General features: G+C 36.4%; 1 protein-coding gene across 4 annotated transcripts in view; it reads right to left on the bottom strand.

Annotated features, from left to right (window-relative positions):
* The window catches only part of Rp1 (RP1 axonemal microtubule associated), a 315,568-nt gene that overhangs the window by 191,022 nt on the left and 101,805 nt on the right, over nucleotides 1-22,741 (bottom strand). For all 4 annotated transcript variants that reach the window (XM_048782900.1, XM_048782902.1, XM_048782903.1 and 1 more), the window contains 5 exons: nucleotides 15,352-15,430; nucleotides 2,711-2,786; nucleotides 1,794-1,870; nucleotides 1,658-1,689; nucleotides 1,357-1,486 (listed from right to left, as the gene is read on the bottom strand). In XM_048782900.1, coding sequence (XP_048638857.1) covers nucleotides 1,357-1,486; nucleotides 1,658-1,689; nucleotides 1,794-1,870; nucleotides 2,711-2,786; nucleotides 15,352-15,430 — 394 coding nt within the window. The remainder of the gene's footprint in view (nucleotides 1-1,356; nucleotides 1,487-1,657; nucleotides 1,690-1,793; nucleotides 1,871-2,710; nucleotides 2,787-15,351; nucleotides 15,431-22,741) is intronic.

Genomic DNA, 22,741 nt, shown 5'->3' with positions numbered 1-22,741 from the left:
GCTATTTCATGAAGGCTTGGCGAGAGACCTCTTCCTAGAGTCCCTGCACCGCTCCTGCTGCGCTGCGCCTCGGAGGCTATCCGCCCTGACACGGGGGCCGCGTGCAGGCAGCCGACAGTCGCCGAGTCGCGCGGGCAGCGGCTGGCGGGTCTGGACCTCTGCGCTGCGTGGCGGAGATTCACTCGTCTAGCGCAGACTGTCACCTCCAAAAATCCTTCCAATTCCCGGCCGGTCTCTCTTTAGTGGAATTTTGCTAGGAGTTTCTCAGCAGGTCGAATCTAAGCGTATCCATGCGTCTCTCTGATCCCATTGTTGAGGAGGTACTGAAAGCGCTGCCTCCCCTCTCGCCGCCATGTTGGATCCCTCTAGTTTATGCTAATTAAGATAAGCTGTGCAAAATGTATAAATACCTCTGTTGTCCTACAATAAACGGCTCTCACTCCTGCTGTATCAACATACACAAGTTGTTCGTCACCCCCCCCGTTATTTTGCTGCAGCCCGACTGCGGCAGATGAGAAAACTGGATGATTCCCTAGGATCTCTAATGTCAAGTAAAAGAGAATATGCTATAGGTTACTGTCCCCAGCACATTCTAGAGATTGTTTGAACAGCCCAGTTTCTTTTAAAAAGTATGGTAAAATTTCATTCATAGATACAGCAGGCAAATTTTATATTAAATAGTGAAGTTCCAAATTTCAAAAAGTGTTGAAGATTAGGGTCTATAATCAAAGACCCACCATAATCAGTCTCTTCCTTCTTTGTTAATCCTGTGAGTATGGATTTATGTCATGCTAATGTTAAATATCAAATCTAGTTTTTCTTTGCCTCATTTTCCCTTTGTACCTTTACTAAGGCATTAGCTACAAACTACCATTATTAGAATTGTTGTTGCCCATGCTTGCCTTATTCATTAGATTATGAATCTCTGGAATTGAGAAGAATATCTTAGTTACTTTCATGCCTCTCAAATTAACATGATATTTTGAAGAGAGTGGGTGCTCAGTATTTAGGAACACTAACTTAATTCTCCAATAATCCTATCCATCAAGAGCCAATAGCTGTTGCTTTTTATGAATGGTTAATGGTAATTGCCTACATTTTATTCTTCACTTAATTAATACCAAATATAAATTTTTAATGGCACATTGTTCTGCATTATGCTGTCTGCACATATTTAAAGCCTGTTGTCTACTGATCATTTGTAGTACAGATAGTTAATTATTTAAATGGCCTAATACTGGTGTAAAGGCATCCAAAAAAGAAAGAGTAAAACTGCAAATCATGCTATGCCTAGAAACCTGCCTTCCTTCCACTCCCAGGCCTGCCCAGCACCACATGCTTGTCTGCTGGCTTTACCATATTTGTCAGTCTTCTCTCCAAGGGCATCAACTGTGCCATCTGGATGCAGACGGACAAACCCTCCAGTCAGCCTGTTGTAGAACTGAAGGGTATTTCCTTTCGTAAACTTCCAGCTTTCTGCAGCCCACTAAAAACAAAAATAAAACAAACAAAAATACCAAGTGAGAAAATACCAAGAGAAGAAATTACAAAGTAATGTCTCTTACTAAACATTACACACTCTTCTGTTTTAACACCTCAAAGAGTTATCTGAACATGGTTTGTACTTAATAGTTTAAAGCCCAAAGCAAAATCTCACCGTTTCTTTTCTCTGAAGTTCTAGCTTCTTCCCTGAGAAGATAAAAGAGAGGATCATGAATTTTAGTAGTGTCAGGCTTTCTTCCATCATCATAAAATATAATTTTCCAAAAAAAAAATTTGTACATAACACTCACTTGCAGAGAAGATACTGTTAGTCCTGGCATACAGTTCTCTGACAATTTTACCATCATCTTCTCCTTGATCCAGCCATCTGTGGAAAGAAAAGTGCATCCGTTATTTTCAGGCTTTATATTTACTCAAACTACTAGTGAATATCTACTCTAGTCAGAAAAACTGGATAACTGGATGTGGGAGGAGTCCTGTATACCTATTGATAAAGGCAGAATAGTACAGAATGGAACAGGAAATCCCAGAATGACCGTAAGAGTGCAAGGAAGAAGAAGCTGCCATCTGGTAAGGATCACATGTTTTCCCTAATGCACAGGGGAGTTAATCAGTCATCCTGCTAATTGAAAAGGTCACAGACAGTACATCCATTGGACCAATTATTTTACCCTGTTCTTGCGGCACCAACTACAATTCCAATTCCAGGCAGTTACTACTGGTTCCATATAGAAAGGGGCAAAAAGTGTTTTCAAAAAGACAAATCTATCACCACTGCTGGCATAATAACCAAAATGTCAAGACCTATGGACAACAAGTTATCACTGTCATTGACGTTTTACAAGCCAAATGCAAAATTTAGCATGCACATTTGTTATTTTTGAAAGTAATTTGGGGTCAACTTAAAAGGAAGTATGTTTTCTTGTCAGAGATTTTCACTCTCCTTACTAATGTGTAGAGGGAAATAAAAAAATTTAAAATATATTTTAATTTATTAATAAACATTAAATTTATATCATCAGGAACGATAATAAACATAATAGATACATTTCTCCATAGAAGCACGAGTCCTGAAGATTAATGTTCATAAAAGTGATTCAACAAAGCATCTGTTACCAGGAATAATTCAATAAGCTACCTAGTTCTCAAAAGCACATGAACATAAAATTGACTAATTATAATCGGTTCCATGTAAAAACACACAAACCTGTGACAGAAGAAGGCATAGTCACGATTTGTTGTGGGATCCTTGACCACAACATCATCAAGAAACCAGCCGTTTCCTAAACACAAATTGAAGAAAGAAAAATATAATGTGAATATACATGGTCCAGGGATTACTTCAAGTTTTGAGAAATTGCTTGTTACTTCCAAACATACAAAAAAGTCTTATGCATCATAAAACTTTAGTACTTCATATAAAAGCAAATTATAACAGAAGTAAACTATATGAAACATACATATGTCTTATACATGCAACAAGCACAGCATTATTTTAAAACTTCATATTTTTATAAATATTTTAATATGATTTTCCAAATAAATGAAAATAGGATAATTTCTCCATTGCTCTTGATTTTATAAACTATATTGATAATCCTGAACTTAATCTTCCAGAGAATATATATTTGATGAGTTAGTAGTATTTTATATTTCCAGAAAATTATTAAAGCTTATTAAAGTTTATATGGACTAAGTCTATGTAAATAAAATAAATGTTTTGATCAGATAAAAATAAACAGTTATTCAGAAACTCTGTCTCTGTCTGTAACTTGGGATGGGTCCTGACTGAGGAATACATGAGTCATAATTATCTCACATGTGTGTTTCTCTTGAGTTCACAAAGAACTTTGGAATATGTGAACTAATTTGGTCCTGATAATTATACAATGACAGGCATTATACTTCTCAGCTCTCCAATTAAAAGCTAAAGACTGGAAGAGTACATTTGAAAACAAGACCCAACTACATATTGTATTCAAAAGACTCATCTTACAGGCAAAGGCAGCCGCAGACTGAAAGTAAAAGGATGGAAAATGATATTCCATGCAAATAGAGCCTAAATGCAAGCAATAGTAGCTACTCTCATATCCAACAAAGGGGACATCAAGCCAAAATTAATCAGAAGAGACAAAGGGGGTCACTTTATAAGGGTAAAGCAAAAAAAAATTCAACAAAGATACTTAATAATGATAAATATTTATGCCCCAAACACTGGTGTATCTAATTACTTAAAACAAACACTACTCAAAGACCTAGATAGACCCCAATACAATAATACTGGGCACTTTTAACACACCTCTCTCACCAACAGATAGGTGGTCATCCTAACATAAAATCAGTAAAAACTCTTTAAACCTAAAAAAATATATAATAAATTGAGCTAACAAGTGTCTATAGAATATTTCATCCAATAACAGCAAAATTCATTTTTTTTCAAATTTCATTGAATCCTCTCCAAAATATACCATATTGTAGATCACAAAGCAAGTCTTAACAAATTAAAAAATTGTCACAAACCCTTGCATCTTATCAGATCATAATGGAATATAATTAGAAATCAATAGAAAAACAACTATGGAAACTACATATCTATAAAGAGATTGAAGGATATACTTTTGGAAGCTGAATGAAACAAAGATGAAAATAGAATATAAAATTTAAAATTTCTAGAATCAACTGAGAGTAGAGACAACATATCAGAATCTCTGGGACATTTTATGAAGGAAGATCTAAGAGAAAACATAAGAACAAGATTTCCTACATAAAAAAAAAATCAAAAATATCCCCCAAAAAGCTAAAAATGCATCTCAAGGTTCTATAAAAACAAAAACAAATCAAACTCAAAACCAGTATAAGAAAGTTTTAAGATCAAAGCTGAAATTAATGATATATAAAGTGGAAAAGTAATACAAAAGGTCAATGAAACAAAAAGCTGATTCTTTGAAAAGATAAACAAGTTTGATAAATCCTTAGCCAAACTAACCAACAGAAAAAAAGACCCAAATTAGCAAAATAAGAGATAAATATGAGATATCACAACAGACATCTGAAATCCAGAGGCTCTTAAGAACTACTTTGAAAACTTATATTGCAATAAATTTGAAAATCCAAAAGAAATGGATAAATTTAGACACATAAGACCTACCAAAATCGAACCAAGAAAGCATAAACACACTAACAAGCAATCAACTTGAAGCACCAGTAAAAATTCTTTCAAAAAAAGAAAAGCCCAGCTGAATTCTATCAGTCCTTTAAAGAAGAACAATGTAAATTCTCCTTATTCTGTGAAATAGAAAGGTACTCTCCTATGAAGCCAGTATCACCCTGATTCCAAAACCAGATAAGGACATGTCAAGGATAGAAAACTACAGACCAGTATTCCTGATGAACATAAATGAAAAAATCTTTAATAAAAAACTAGTAATTTGTATTCAGAAGCACATTAAGAAGACTACAAATCATGATCAAGTTGGTTTCATTCCAAAGACACAAGCAAGCTTCAACAAATGCAAATCAATAAATAAATAGAATTAAGTACAATCATCATATGATCATCTCAAGAGATGTAGAATAATCTTCACCAAATTCAACACCCATTCATTTTCAACTACTGAAGAAATGAGGGATACTAGGAACTTACCTTAACATCATAAAGGTTATATATGAAAAACCCAAAGCCAACATCATACTGAATAGGGAAAAACTGAAAATATTTCCTCTAAAGTCAGGAACCAGGAAAGTATGCCCATCCTCACCATTCCTATCCAATAGCACTTAAAATTTTAGCTGGAACGTTTAGGCAAAAGAAGGAAATAAACAGAATAGGAAAGGAAAAAGTCAAATTATTACTGTTTGCAGATGATATGATCCTATATTTAGAAGACCCAAAAACTCTATCAAAAGATTTCTAGAGCTAATAAATGAATCCAGTAAAGTAACAGGATAAAAAATTAACATACAAAAATCAACAACTTTTATATACACCAATAATGAGTTCAATGAAAAAGAATTCAGGAAAACAATTCCATTCACAATAGGTTTAAAAAAAAAAATACCCTAGGACTAAATCTAACCAAAGAGGTAAAGGACCTCTACAATGAAAATTAGAAAACTCCAAAGAAAGAAATTTTAAAAGACATTAGAAGATGGAAAGACCTTCCATGTTCTTGGACAGACAGAATTAATATTGCTAAAATGGTCATATTGCCAAAAGCAATCTATAGATTTGATGCAAACCCCACCAAACTACCAAGAATGTTATTCCCAAAACTTTAAAAAATAAAGTCCTAAAATTCATATGGAAGAATAAAACACCCAGAATAGCCAAAGCAATTCTGAGCAATAAAATCAATGCTGGAGACATCACAATACCCAATTTTAAACTATATTACAGAGCTATTCTAACAAAACAGCATGGTATGACAAGAATTAATAAATGGGGTAGCATCAAATTAAAATGTTTCTTCACATTAAAGGAAATAAAATCATGAAGAGACAGCCCTCACAATGGGAGAAAATTTTTGCCAACTACTCATCTGACAGAGGATCAATATCCAGAATTTATGACTCAAAAAACTTAACACCAAAAACTGACCCATCCAATAAATGCACAAATGAAATAAATAGACACTTCTTAAAACAAAAAAAAGTACAGATGGTCAACAAATATATGAAAAAATGTTCAACATCTTTAGCAATCAGGGAAATGCAAATCAAAACCACATCAAGAGTTCATCTCGCTCCAGTTAGAATGACGATCATCAAGAATACAAATAATACATGCTGGTAAAAATTTGGGAACAATTAACACTCATATATTGTTGAAGGGACTGGATATTAGTACAACCACTGTGGAGTCTTAATCTTCAAAAGACTAAGAATGGAACCACCATATGACCCAACTAAACAATTTCTCAGTCTTTATCCAAAAGAACTAAAGTGAGCATACTTTTAGGAATACATGCATAGCCATGTTTATAGCAGCACAATTCACTGTATCTAAGTTATGGAACCAGGCCAGGTGTCGGTCAATAAATGAATGAACAAAGCAAAGTGGTGCCTATCCACAACGGAGTTTTACTCAGCCATAAAGAATGAAGTCATGTCATTCTTTCCTGGAGTTCTATCCAGAAAAACGAACTGGAAAACATCATACTAAGTAAAATACACCAGACTCAGAAATTCAAGGATCATGTGTTTTCGCTCATAAATGGAAACTACAGAGAAATTCTACTGATGTTCCTTATCATAAAAATAAAAGGGAGACCAGTAGAATAGAAAATAGGAATTAGATAAAGGGCAGACAGAAGGGCAAAGAGGGAAATGAGGGAATGAATTAGACCAAATTATGCTATGTGCAGGTACAATATATCACAATAAAGCCTAATATTATGTATAATTACAATTCATCAATAAAATATTTTATAAAATAACACTTTCTAAATTAATAAGTTCACATAAAACTATCTATGTACAAATATATTGTCTACATTTTTCCCCATAAGTGAGAAAGACCCAGGGCTGAAATTAGAACGAGAAAAGATGAGTTCATAAAGAAATCCAAGCTATCTCTGCAAGAATTAGGCAGAAAGAATAGGAGTCAACAAAGTAATATTAAATTCCACTGAATGTGTTACTTTCTTAATATAATGCACAGAATGAGTGGTCTTCTAATATTTAAAACATTAATCATTACTTAATATAATGTTTATTTTATACTGGATTGGGTTTTTTAAAAATAGACCAAAAAAAGGCATTGAAATAATATAAAATTTTAGCACCTACTTAAAAAAAAAACACTATAAGTACTTTATACATTTTTCAATGCCTATGTGCAGCCCTTTTATATGTCATAAATATGGATCCTGCCATGTAAGAGTTTGGTGCTCTGCTGTGGTACATAGAAGCCAGGTGCTTACTGCATTATTTCCTTTGTCTAGTTATTAAAAAAAAAATGGACTACATTTCTCAGTCTCTCTTGAAATTAGGTAGAGATCCATGACTCATTTCTTGCCAAAGGAATGAAAACAAAAACAATGTACATCACTTGCAGACCTAGCCTTGAAACACATCCTTCAAGAATCTCTGACCAACTCCACCTTCTGTGGAGACCTTGGAAGCCATAGAACACCTGAAGTCTCTGCAAATTGACTGGACCCAGAGCTGTGATGCACTGCTCAAAGAATAGCTGCCTGAGAGAATTTCAAGCTTGCATCAGACTGCTATATGAACAACAAACAAACCCGTGCTGCGTGAAACCTCTCAGCATTTGAGGTGATTTGTTATTCCAGCTAGTGAGCATTGATTACCCAAGACATGTATCTACATTGTTCACTTGACATTATACATGAGTATTCCTACATTTTTCCTAAATATTATTAGCCATTGCTTTTAAAGTTCTGTAACATTTCTGTGTACTGATGTAACACATAAAATATATTTCCTATAAATCATCTGAGCCTGGTCCTTTTCTTGAGCAATATTTCTTTAATAAGTTTCTCTATTTCTTCTTTATAACTTTATAACTCTACCAATTTTGGTAACCAGCACATCCCTAGGAAATTATACATTTCATCAGAGCTTTTTTAAATGTACCTGCACAGAGGCCTAAAAAGTCTCTAGTAATTTTTTCTCCTGTTTTAACGGCTCCTTTTCCATTGTTATTTCTCATTTTGTATGTTTGTGCTTTCACCCTTTCTCCTCTTGATAATGTTAGCTGGTAGCTTGTCTATTTTGGTAATTAAAAAAAAAACTTAAAGCAACTTTAAGAATTATATTGCTTTCAGATCTAAGTCCCTCTAAAACCATGACACCTAGAATCAAGTAGGTACTTTGATTATGAAACCAGATACTCAGCTTCTGAATTCATGATAATTCACATTGTTTTTTTTCTCATCACCTCATATAGTTGACTTAACACTGAGCTGTCAACCAAAACACCTAAGTAATTTATACCATTCTGACGTTAAATCATACCTCCTCCATTTCTGTATTTGCAAAATTGGTTTTCTTAATCTACATTTGCCTTTAATTTCCAAGTAATTAATTATATATATTGTATATATAATTAATATTATTTAGATATGATATATAATATTAATTATATAATATATAATTATATAATAATATATAATATATAATTATATAATAATATATAATATATAATTATATAATAATATATATAATTTTTTCCTATTATGAGATAGGGACATTTGGTATTATGCCTAATAAATCCACAATTTTGATCATAACATTTTATTTATGTTTATCAATTCTTTTGGCTACCTTTCTGGAAACAGAATTCTTGAATTGAATTGGTGTGATTTTCAAATAACACTAAGTAATATTAATCACAAAATAAGACATTATTTGACCACAATTCTTTTCCTTCCAACCCACCCCATTCCATATATTTTGGCCTTGATCTTTTGATTTATTCATCATAGCTCCAGAAGGAGCAATCTAGATGTCTTTCAATAGGGGAATAGTTAAACAAACTGAGGGAAATTCATACTTTGGAGTACAAAAGGCAATTTTTAAAAAAATCAACTACTGGGAGCTGGAGATGTGGCTCAAGCAGTAGCGCGCTCGCCTGGCATGCGTGTGGCCCGGGTTCGATCCTCAGCACCACATACCAACAAAGATGTTGTGTCCGCTGTGAACTAAAAAATAAATATTAAAATTATCTCTCTAAAAAAATCAACTATTGATAAATACAATTTGAATAAGTCTCTAGGAAATTATAAAGAAAAAAAGCCAAAACTAAAGATTACATAATGTATGATTCCATTTTTATAACTCTCAAGAAATTTTAGAAATAAAGTATAGATTAACAGTTGCCAGAAGTTAAGAACAAGGAATGGGAGAAGAGGGAAGAAGAAGGAATGTGGATGTAGCTTTAAAAAGGCAAGAAGAGCATGAGGAAAAGATTAACATTAAATAGAGTCGGGTTGGGGGAGAGAAAGGGAGAGAGAAGGGAAATCATATGAAAATGGTAGGAGACCCTCAATGTTACACGAAATTACACATAAGAGGTTGTGAGGGGAAAGGGGGGGGAAACAAGGGAGAGAATTGAACAACAGCAGATGAGGTGGAGAGGGAAGATGGGAGGGGAGGGGGGATGGTAGAGGATAGGAAAAGTAGCAGAATACAACAGTCACTAATATGCCATTATGTAAAAATGTGAGTGTGTAACCGATGTGATTCTGCAATTTGTATTTGGGGTAAAAATGGGAGTTCATAACCCACTTGAGTCAAATGTATGAAAGATGATATATCATGAGCTTTGTAATGTTTTGAACAACCAATAAAAAAAAGAAAGTGTATCTAAATTGAACAAAAAAAAAAAGGCAAGAAGAGAAACATGATAGTGAGGTAGTATGATTTTATGTCCTACTGTATCAATAACAACATACTGGTAACAATACTGCACTACAGCTTTGTAAGATGCTATCATTAGGGGAAACTGAGTAAAAGGTACAGAGAAATTTCTCTGTGTTATTCATACAACTACATTTGAATATATAGAATTAGAGATTCAAGATGGCAGGGTAGAGGAAGCCTGTGGCTTGGGATTCAAGCAGCCGGTGTACTGTTTCATAGAGAAGCAGGTGAAAGTGGGATTTCACTAAAATTCAGTATTGGACAAAGTGTCTTAGAGACTCAGAAATTTGGGTGCACTGAACAAAGAAGAAAGTACACTGAAGCCAAGGCCATAAATATGGATCACCACCAAACAGAGGAATGACAAAGAGGGAGGAAAACCCATTGAAAAGATTTGGTAAGGAAAATCCTAAGATCAGAAAAGCAGCCTGAACTTACTTAGCTGATCCAGAGGCTGCACCATGAATAGGTGTACAAAAAGTGCTCTGTATTTCTCAACTGGCAAGCAGAAAGCTGCAAGCAGCAGTAATCTTGAGGTAGCCACGCTGCTGTGGGATCCTGAGAGATCAGAGCAAACGCTGCCATACTGCACCAACAAGTGCCTACTGTGTGGCCTAGGGTATACTCAGCAGAGGAGAGTGAAACAGGCACAGAGAGATTGTACCCAGGGGTATTCAAGTCAGAAAAAAAAGGAAGGGAGCCCGACTCAGCATTTCCTTTGAGTCTAGCAGTTCATGTGATCTGCAGGAGAGGGCTGGAAATCTGAAGAGCTGGATGTGAATCCACTCAGGGACTGAGCCTGGGAAGGCTTTAGGGGCAGCAGAGCGTATGGAGGATTGGCTCGCCTGCCCCAGGATCAGACCTCCTCCCGGAGGTTCCTGAGATCCAGAATCCCAGCGAGACAGGCAACTTTGGGCCCTACAGGTCTGTTGATCTAGTCTCTGTAGAGCAGATACCACCCAAAAAAATACCCTAAGGCCTGATTAGACCTAAGCACCAATTACAGGAACTCCACTCATAGAACCCTGCAGCAGTCCCATCCTTCGAGTGCATTGATCTGGTCTGTGCAAATAGAACTCCAATTGTCAGTACCTCCCCCTCCACCCTTCCTTACACTGAAGAGAAGGGAAGCTGAGAGTTATTTAAACCTGCTTCAGACTTAGGCCACACCAACTGGCTGTTTATTGAGCAATAAAAGAAGAAGGGGTTTAAAAAAAAACTGTGTTCTTGTTCCCCCATCCCCTCTCTGTTTATAGCCCAAGAAGAAATGAAAAGAACAGTTGGGCATAGACAGTTATCATCTATTCTCTTATTTTGACTACCTCATTGGAGACAATTTCTCTCATTGATTCTCCCTTTACATTGTTTTTCCTATTTTCCCCCCTCCTTCCTTATAACCATAAACTGCTACATCCCTCTGTCACCTTTTGAACACTGTATACTCTTTTCTACCTTGTTATCACATATTCCTTTCTCTTAACTACATTTTCCCCATCTTTTGGAACTAATTGATTTATATATAACTCCTGCCCCCACCATTCATGTTGTTGCCATTATTACTTCTGTGGATAACATGACACCTGTTGTATATGCTTTAAGGCCAGATCTAGTTCATGGTTGTTTATTGTTTTGTTGCTATTGACAATTGCTGACCTCCCCTTTCCTGCTTTTGAGGTAATTAATGTTGTAGATCTCACAGTAGGAATTGGGTATTTATTTTAAGGCTGCATATTGTTTGCATCAGTTGTTAGGATTGTTTGTTTCTCTCTATTCTGTGAGGTGCTGAGAACCTATGAGGACACTACAAATTCACAAGGGAGAGACTTTGCTACTGAACTGAACTTAGACAAAAGATAGCATACCTTGCTCTACACACAAATGAATCACACACAAACTTCAACTGTACTTTAATACAAAGAATAAAAGAGACAAAAACCCAAACCAATGACCAGACCCCAAGTAGGGTATAGACAGATCTTCTGGTCCCACTCACAGACATCCACTATTACCAAAATAATAATAATAATAATAATAATAATAATAATAATAATAATAATAATACAAAGGCTGTGGATACCATACTTACAAGGGGGGTCTCACCTAGATTACTCAAGGACACTTTGGCAAAAGAAGTCTACACCCTAAAACGGTCAAAACATAATAGAGGAAGAGAAATCCTTCCTAAAAGATGCTTAAAATCCATCACAGGAATACAAGAAATATGAAAAAACTAGGTAACACAACATCTCCTAAAGTTCATACTTCACCAGAAACTGACCCCAAAGATGCTGAAGTGGAGGAAAATCAATAAAAAATTTTAAAGACTCATATGAATGATCAATGAATTCCAAGAGAACACATAAAAACAACTGAGTGAATTAAGGAAGTCAGTATAGGCTATGAATGAGAAATTCAAAAAGAGAAATATTGAAAAAACAACTGAGTGAATTAAGGAAGTCATTACAGGGCATGAATGAGAAATTCAAGGAGACAGAAATATTAAAAAATAACCAACAAAAATACTGGATTAAAGATACAATGAATCAAATAAAATGTTCAATTGAAACTCTCTAATAGAATAGACTAGGCTGAAGATAGAATTTCAGAGCTGGAAGACAAAGTGGCAAGCCTTGAACATTCAGACAGAATAAAAGAAAAGAAGTAATCATGATCAGAATATACAAGAACTCTGGGATAATCTTAAAAGACACAATTTAAGAATCATCAAAATTGAGAAAGGTTATGAGATATAGGCTAATGGAATGGAAAACCTCTTTAGGGAAATAATAACAGAAAATTTTCTAAAACTTGAAAATGAGATGGACATCCAGATATAGGAGGCATTCAAAATCCCAAAGAGAAAGATCAAAAAGGAAACTCCCAACAAGACATTATAATTAATATGCCTAACATAGAGAACAAGGGTAGAATTTTAAAAGACTCCAGAGAAAAGCATCAGGCCACATTTAGATGCAAGGCAATCAGAATAACTTTCTCTCTCAGCACAAACTCTAAAAGCCAGGAGGGTTTGCAATTATGTGTTTCCAGTCCTAAAAGAAAATAACCATCAACCTGTATAGTAACAATATCTAGTCAATTCACAAATTCTCTTCTTTTATTCATTCTTTAGCCACTTGTGATATTATGATTTATAATAAGGGATGTGTATTTTGTTCTTCTTCCATGTTTCCTGGCACACAGATTCTAAACTAAAATTCTTGGAATCTCCAAAAGTGAGATCTTTTAATATGCTATTATATGATTGATAGTAGAGAGCTCCTGGATGGGGACTGATCTCCTGAGAAATCCACCTTCAGACCTCTGGGACAGAGAAAAAAGACTGAAAGATGAGCTGATCACCAACGTCCAATAATTTAACTGATCATATATATGTAATGAAGCCTCCATAAAATCCAAGAGAACAGAGTTTAGGAAGCTTCCAAGGTTCCTGAACACACAGAGTTACCAGGAAGGAGAGGTACCTGGAATGGACATGGAAGTTTCCATCACTCTTCCCAAATATCTTAGTCCTTGTTCCTTTTCATCTAGCTGTTCTTCTGTATCCTTTGTAATATCCTTTACGATAAACCAGTAAAGGTTAGTGTTTCCCTGAGTACTGTGAGTTACTCTAGCAAATCACTGAAGAGACTCCAGGGAATCCACAATGTATAACCATTTGATTATAAACATTTGTTCTGACATTTTGGAGGCCCAAACTTGAAATTAGCATGTGAGATAGGGGCAGTCTCAAAGAGTTAAGCCCTTAACCTCTGGGGTAACTAACCCCAGGTAGATAGGGTCAGAATTGAATTAAGCGGTAAGACACCTGATAGGTATCCACCAGGAAATTTCTGTTGAAGAAAACAACAACAAAAACCCCACTCATTTGGTCAGAGAAGTGTTTTATGTTAAGAGTGTAGTAGGAGAAAACTGGATTTCCTACAGAACAACACTGGAAGTGAGGTTTTGAATATACCTTTGAACTTAATAAATCACATTATTATTCCTAATAGTCAGTCATGTATTCTCTATGCTGAAAATACTAGAAGTCCACAGGGTTAAAGGAGAAAATTCGTTTTTATATTCCTATTCATTTAAATCTGCTCAAAGAATTTTCTCCTCACCCTCCCTTGAAGGAAATATAGAAAGTGTAGACTTATCTCATGTTATCCCTGATGTATTAGTTTTAGGACCACCACCCAACAAGGATACCAAACTCTATGGATGCACAAGTCCTATATATAAAATGGTACAGTATTTACGTGAAGCCTACACATACCCTCCCATATCCTTTAAATTATCTCTAGATATAATACTAAATACAAGGTTAATGCTATATAAGGAGTTACGATACTGTATCATTTTAGGAATAACAACAAAAAGTATTGTATATACATGTTCAGTACACGTGTAATTTTGTGCCTACATTTTCTTTCTTTTTTGTTTTTATTTTTTGTTGTGCTGGGCCTCCTAAATACCAAGCAGTCTACCATGGACCTACATTCCCAACCCACTGGCTTCACTTTGATCTTAACTTCCCAGACTTCAGAACTTCCAGAACTAGAAAGCTATAAGAAATTAATTTCTTTTATTCTTTTTTATTGGGGGGGGGCGGTTACTGAGGGATAGCCTTGAACTTGTGATTTTCCTGCCTCAGCCATCTGAGAGCTGAATTTACAGGTATGTACCACCATGCTCAGCAAAGAAATGCTGTTGGGCTTTATTTTGTTCATTTATTTATACGTGGTGCTAAGAATCGAACCCAGTGCCTCACACATGCTGGGCAAGCACCTTAACATTGAGCCACAACCCCAGCCCGAGAATTTTATTCTTAACATGAAAATCATACCTTGACACATTTTAGTCAATAAGTTTGTTCTTGTGTTAATTGTTTTGTTTGTTTGTTATCCTTTTTCGGTATGTCCCTTTTAGCGCTCTGCTTTGTCAATGGAGTCTGTTTATGTCATGGCTGCTTTAAGGAAAACAAATTCATTAGGAATATGTGTCATTTAACAAAGCTGAGAGGAAACATGGGATGAAACATGAGCAAGATGGCAGCAGGAGACACCTCTGAGGCCTCCTCACCAAGGCAACCTTAAGGTACCACAGCTGGACAATCACCAGCCTTCAAGGGATATCACCACCAAGTGACCCTACGGCTGCTTCCACTGGTGTGCTGAACACTGCTATTGGCACTGCATACAAATCCCAAATTCCTTCTATTTCTTTGAATCGCTCTTTCTAGCATTCCAGGCCTATCCATCAACTTAGCCAAGCCTATGTCATCTTGAAGAGAAACACATCTATTTTAAAAGACATTTGAGGCCAATATTTTTATTTCACATAGTCCATACTTGGAAGTTTGTTTCCTACAACTTTCACACATTATTTTCAAGTCTTGTATAGGATTTCACATAAATAGAGTAGAACCAGACCTTCATTAACTCTGTGGAAGAGCCTTACCTGGGCCAAGTCCATTGTGGCCAATTACAATCTTGTACAAATCTCCAAGGTGTACAGCTTCTAGGAAGAAGGCATCTGTCTATAACCAATCAAAACACAGTACAATTAGATCTAGATTGTCATTCTGATTTCTATCAAGAGTATAAATTAATAGGTAGTAAAAGTTAATTGTAAAAAGTATGTTCTTTGACTAAATATATAAATCTCTATGATAAGAAAGTATGAATAAAAGAGTAACATTTATTTATAGATATAATAAATTTTTAAATATACTCCTCTACTTTATTGAAAATTTTTAGTATGTGAGCATACATTTGAGGACTCTCTACAACTATATTTTTCAAATAATCACAGCATAACAATAATCATTATAAAATATTCTAAAAATTTGTATTAATTTCAATGTAAATAACTCATATCTATCCTGGAATGAAAACTTTTAGGAACTTTTATCGGCCATTTGAAAATATAATGCTTCTGAAGTAACATTAAGATACTAAGGTTGGGAGGGAGAACAAGGGAGGAAGATTACCTCTAGATAGGGAATAAGGGTGGTAGGGAAAGGGAGGGAGAAGGGGAATAGCATGAGCATGGATGGTGAAAGGAGACCCTCATCATTATACAAAATACATGTATGAAGATGAGAATTTGGTGTCAACATACCTTATATACAATCAGAGATATGATAAATTATGGTATAATGGTGTATTAAGAATTGTAATGCAAAAAAAATAAAAAAGATACTAATACAAAATATTAGAAATTTATGTCATTTATCTGAAGTCAAATCTGCTGTCAAATAGAAAGATGCTATGGTCGTGCTTCAATAATTTACATACTCAGAAAATGGATATGTGAGTATCACAGAATACTTTTGATAAAATCTAAGATAAAGCTATAGATTTCAGTGTAAGAAAAATATATAATATAGCAAATCTATTGAAAATGATCAAGAAGAAAAACCTTTGCATGGTATAGTGTTCTGTATGTTTCAAACTATTTTTCACATACTTTTGTTTTATCCTCAAAAATTGTTCAGTGAGAGCAAAACATCCTTGCTACAGACAATAAAAGTGAGTCACAAATCTGGGATTAGAGCTCAGTTTCTCTGACATAGCATAAGACCACTTTCCTTTTGAACCACTCTCCCTGGGCAGAAGTGGTCTGTTAAGCGTATAAATAATAGGTAACAAAACCATTAGCATTCGTTAGCAAAAATTATAGCTCATGGTTAATATAGTTTAATGGGTAATATTTTCATCATTTTATCCACCACACTAATCTGTTGTAGGACTAGTTGGGTCATCAAAGAAACCAAAATAACCAAAATATGATGGAAGGAAGAACAGGCAGGCAGACAGGTATACTAAGTATTCTGTTCATATTATTAGGTAATAATGATAGAATAATATAATGCATTCAGTTTTACATTGAACAATGAAAGTTGTATATAACTACCACATTTAACAATCTAGAGGGAGATTTAAAAATTAACAACAGCAAGGGGAGACACATGGCAAATTAGGAAGCTCTAGTCCCTGCTTCCCCCATGGAGGCAAGTTAACAGTAATACAAGGACTAGTGTACTCTCTTTGATTTAAGGACCACTTAAAGATCTGTAGCACTCAGGTCAATGCATAAACAAAAAAGTGACTCCATCTCAAATATTATGCTAAGCAAAATAAGCTAAACCCCCCCAAAAAAACAAAGGCAGAATGTTTTCTCTGATATATGGATGCTGATTCACAATAAAGCGGGGCAGGGCTAGGGAAGAATAGAGGTATTTTGGATTAAGCAGAGGGGAGTGAAGGGAGGGGAGGATATATGAGAAAGGATAGTAGAATGAACCCCACATTATTACTATATATATATATATGATTCTACACCATGTAGGAACAGAAGAATGAGAAGCTATATTCCCTATATGTACCATGTACCAAAATGCATTCTACTGCCATGTATAACCAATTTAGAAAAAAGTTTTTTAAAAAATGACTCCATCTCAGTAGAGTAACCAAAGGAATTTTACCTGCCTGTGCCCCACCCCTACCTAGCATAGTGCAGGGCAGGAGGAAAGAACCCTCCATTCTCCCAAATCCTCCCTCAGGACAGAAACAAAAGAATGGGGTATGTGTCCAAATGTAACTTGTCTGGAGACCGCCCAGAGACTGCTTTAGTCTCCCCTGGCCTAGCGCCATGACAAGAATGACAGCAGGGTTTAAAATCCTAGGAAGAGAGGCTGTGGCTGCAGCCTGTTACGGTTACAGGGATCCTTCAGTATGACAAGCAGATAACCCAGGGAGTGAGAGACTGTGGGCTTCAGATAAGAAATAAGGAAGAAGCACTTAAGGAAATTAAGACAGTTAAAAGTATACAGAGAAGACACGGCACCAAAAAAGGTTCGAGAGCAGAAGAGTGCAAGATTTCCCCTGTCCTCAACAACTATGAGATGCCTAAAACTCAACAAGAGATCTCAAGGCCTACAGAGAAGGAGGAAAATAGGACCCAATAAAAGGAACAAAAAAACTTCATAGAAATGTGTTTCACTAAGTTTCCTGTAAAAAAAAAAAAAAAAAAGGTTTTAAACATCTATCTTAAAATATCAACAAAAGATAGAAGCTACAAGGGAGAACCAAAGAGAAATACTGCCTACCCCTTTCTCTTCTGCTGCTGATAATAACTGAATGGAAAATGTCACCAGACAGGGTCTACATCAGACGTGATAAGGAAGACGATGACTCACATCACTTTAAGGTAGGTAATTTGAAATCATTGAGTCAGGAAAACAAGAAAAAAAGAAAGAAGGAAAATGAAAAGAGACAGGCTTCCAGGACTCCATCAAGTGACCAACATACACATTCTGTGACAGGAAGAAATAAATGAGAAAGGAGTAGAGAGCTTTTTTGAAAAAATATACAACAAATTCCACCATTGTGTACAACCATAATGCACCAATAAAAAATATTGGAAAGAGAAAAAATAAAATAGATTGTTAGAAATTGAACATGTTTTTATATAATCACATTGGTAACCACAAAGAAAATATCTGTAGAATACAAATGAAAAGAAGAGAATCAAGCAGGTCACTAGGAAAAAATATCAGTAAGATACCAAAAAAAGCGATGAAAGAGAAAAGGGAACCAGGTAAAAGCTACAAGATATACGGAAATCAATTAACTAAATGACAATAGTAAGTCCTTCACTATGGGGAAATCCTTTAAGTGTAAATGGATTAACTTCACAATCAAAAATCATGAATAGGCTAAATGGATTAAAAAAACAAAATCTGACTTCATACTATTTACAATAGATTCAATTTAGATCTGCAGACACTTAGGCTAAAAGTGAAAACCCGGGAAGAGATATTCCATGCAAATTGGAACTAAAAAAGAACATAGCAATACTTATATCAGACAAAATAGAGTGTTAGTCAAAAACTGTTACAAAAAGACAAAAAAAAAAAAAAAAGACATGACACAATGAAAAAAGTGTTGATTCTCCAGGAAGATACAACATTTATAAATATGAATGGAGCTAACATCAAAGCTCACATATGTAAAAAGCAAATGGTGACATAATTGAAAGGAGAAATAGCCACACAATAATCCAGGAAACTTCAATGCTGCACTTTCAATAACGGATAGAGCCAGGAAATAAAAACATCAATAAAGAAACAGAGAACGCAACACCACAGGCCACCTGAACATAACAGACATAGAGAACCATCACCAATAGGTGAATATGTATCCTTCTCAAACACACATAAAAAAAATTCTTCAGAATAGATCACAAATTAGGACACAAAAGTCACAACAAATTCAATAAAATCATACGAAGAATCTTTTCCGAACACGGTGGAACGAGACCAGAAACAAAAGCAGAAAGAAACTGGAAAATCTACAAGTATGTGGTAAATAAACAAAGTTGCTCTTTAAATAAGTATTTAGTCAAGTAACAGCAAAATAGGAAGGTTCCAACTTTCAACACTCCTATATCAAATGAACAACGATACATAGACCAATTCCTTTGGAGAAAAATCCAGAAATTTGTTAAAAGTTTTCTACATGCTGGCACTGAGAAAACATCTACATGGAAACGGGTAGGGAAAAATGAGTCATGCAAAAAACATAGCCTGGAAATAGTGCTGCATGGTCAAGAGGGAATCCCCAACTCCTAACTGCCTCCTGAAGAGTGAAGTTTGGGGACCATGAATAGAGCATCCCTACTTTAATAGTTGCCACCTGAGAGAATGGCTCCTGAATCAACTACCTCTGGGAGCCGATGAGGCTCAACATTTGCAAATCTCCTGAGAACACACAGAAGAACAAGGTCACTATCGCCCTGGATCCAATGCAGTGAGCAGAGAAAAATGTCCAATTTTCCATTTCTCCCAACAAGGGGTTTAACTACACACTTTTCCAGTTGCTGCCTGAGGGTCAAGCTTCTAAATAGCCTATGACAGAGAGTCAATGGAGCAGGTAACTAGTAACCTTCTGGGGGCAGGAACATGCATGTGGGTACTTCTCATGACTTTACACTCTAGCTCACCCCAGTAATAAAATGAAGTCTCTAACTTGTGCCTAGAAAGAGACTGTCCACACATTAAGCACCCCAACGTATACAGTACACTCTAAGGACTGGCTCCCAAATTACCTAGCTCTCAAAGGTTAGGGGCTCAGCATGTGAAGAACCCTCAGGACCACAGAGAACAAAGAGATGATTTCAAATGGGTACGGGAACACTTTCAGCAGCTATCCCCAGAGCCATTAGCACAAAGTGAATAGGCAAAAACGTCCAGTTCTCAGTCTGTCCCTGGAAAAGATCTGACCACACACCTAATGTCCCAGCTAACCCAGCCGTTGCTTTAGCATGCCTCTAGGAACTGACAGAACAAGCAGTCAGCAGGCCACTGAGCACCTGGACAGGTACCTGGACACTTCATGCAGCTCTTTCCCCTGTCTTGCTCCAGAGATGGAATCCAGCCTCCAGCTCACCCACCTGTCCCTGAAAGCTGATGGAACCATGCACTTAGAAGGCTCCTGGGGGCATCAAAGAACAAAGTAATTAAGGCTGAAAATGTGTGGTCAGAACATTAATGCAGATATTGGTCTCAGATCCTCTCCTAACCTTAGTACAGAGGAAGCGGGAAACAAACTCTAGCTCCCAGGTTTTCCCTGAGGAGAGAAGAAACTAGTTCACACATATAGCATCCCAACATTCCCAGCTGTTTTTTGAGGCACTGGCTTCTAGCCTGCTTGTTTGGGGGCACTGGTGAAGTTGGCACACCATAATCCTATGGAGGCTATTAAAAACAAAGCAGTTTGGACAAACATAAAGGTTTGAAAAGCACACTCAATCTCTGACCAAGTTTATTGGTGAGTACATTTCCCACATGAAACAAGTCTGAGAATACTGGGAGACGTGGTCCTTGTCCAATGTTAGGAAAAAAGAAAGTTAAAGAAGATGAAGAAGGGAATATGTTCTTAAAAAAAACAAGATTAATTATAAATTTACCCTAATGAAATGGAGGTATAATTTAATCAACAGGGAATTCAAAATATGGTTCTTCATGTATTCTGTACCTTAAACCTTTACTTTTTCATCTCTTGAAGGAGATTAGGGTGTGCCAAATTCATCAGTGCTCCAAAACAAGCAGGCTAGAAACCAGTTCCTACTGAAAGAGATAAAAAAGTATAAATAATAAAGGCTTAAAGTCCAGAATACACGAAGAACTTCTATCATTCAACAGCAGAAAAAGAATGAAACAATTGAAAAGTTGGCAAAGGATTTGAATTCAATTTCTCTAACCATGATATGCAGGTGATCAATAAGTATAAGAAAGAAGCTCAACATCACTAAATATTAGAGAAATGCAAACCTACACCACAATGAGATATCACCCATATCCACTAAAATGGTGACTGTTTTTAAAATTTAACAAGCCTTGGCAAGGATGTGAAGAAATGAGAACTCTTGTGCCCTGTTGCTTGGAATTTAAAATGGTGTAACCACTATCAAAAAGGTCACAGCAGGCTGAGGATTTAGCTCAGAGCACCTGCCTAACATGTGTGAAGCCCTGGATTCAATGTCCAGCACTGAAAAAAATATATAAATTATGGCAGTTTCTCAAAAACTTAAAAATAAAATTTCTGCTAAAGATGGCAGAAGTGAGCTAGGCAGCAAGTCCCAATCTCCTCACAACATAGAAAGAAGGCAGCAAAGGAAAAGAAAAATTGAAAGGTGAATGACAAAATCAATGCTCTAAGACTCAATTTTGCAAAGTCTGAGACCTGGAGAGACTTGAAGAAGGTTATCAGAGTACAAAATAAACTCAAAGCTCCCTAACCCCCAACCCTAATCAGGGTAGAGGAAGGGAGAGAGGCAACAGAGAGGAAAAAAGAGAGAGAGAGAAAGAGAGAGAGAGAGAGAGAGGGAGTGAAAAACCTCTTAAGCTCACCCACTTAAGTCTGACAGTAACCACATGGCCCTTAAACCAGAGCAAACAAGCTTAAAGTCAGTATTGAAAAGAAACTGAACTGAGGGTCCAAAGTCATTCTGTGCAGCCCTCAGTAAAACAGTTCCTCCCTTAAATCAGCACAGGGTCTTCCCATACTCAGACAATTGCAAATTAAACCAGAGGGAAGTCCCCTGCAGTAGGACCTTTTAAGAATCTGGCCGGAAAGAACTTCTAGAGGAACTACTACTAGCCCAAAATTGCTGAAACCCCCTCCCTTTCCTCCTCACCACAAACAAGAAGAGTGGGGCAAAGTGAACCTTTGCCTGGAGATGCACATAACCCTGCTCAGTCTCCATGATCCAGGCAAGGGCAGAAAGTGCATAGCATCTGCTTGGCTCAAACAGAGAGAGCAAAGAAACAGCTTTATCCCAAGCAGAGGAAAGTGAACTCCAGCAGGCCCCAACCATGACATTACAGGGAGGCACCACGGGAAGCCTAGGAATGGTCCTGGGATCAAGGGACCTTACCACAGGGAAGCTGCCTGAATATCCAGTGACATGGAGACCAGGTTCCTGGATAGTGGCAGCCATGGACAGGAGGTGGCTAGGATAAGTTCCCTTTATACCCAGGACACTTAAGCTGAAGGCACCTGCAAAGATAACTTGAAAGAGATCAGTGCAGGCAAAAACTTACCAGAGCAAAGACAATAAGAAGCAGCTACTCCCAGCCTTAACCACTCATAGCCTGACCTGTGATCACGACTGGCGAGTGAAACGGCACTGTTTGGATACTGGCAGGACCTTGCATCAGACACAGTAAACAGAGGGAATCAATACCCACCATTCACACCTGGGGCAGTGGAAGCCAGAACCCAGTGAACCACCTGAGTCTCTTCACTACAGCACTGCAGAGAGCAGCATCAGCTGGGGGGGG

This window comes from Marmota marmota, unplaced genomic scaffold (genome assembly GCF_001458135.2).
Source record: "Marmota marmota marmota unplaced genomic scaffold, marMar, whole genome shotgun sequence".
NCBI classification, from domain to species: domain Eukaryota; kingdom Metazoa; phylum Chordata; class Mammalia; order Rodentia; family Sciuridae; genus Marmota; species Marmota marmota.
The sequence above is the reverse complement of the archived record's forward strand: the minus strand, read 5'-3'. Positions and strand labels throughout refer to the sequence as shown.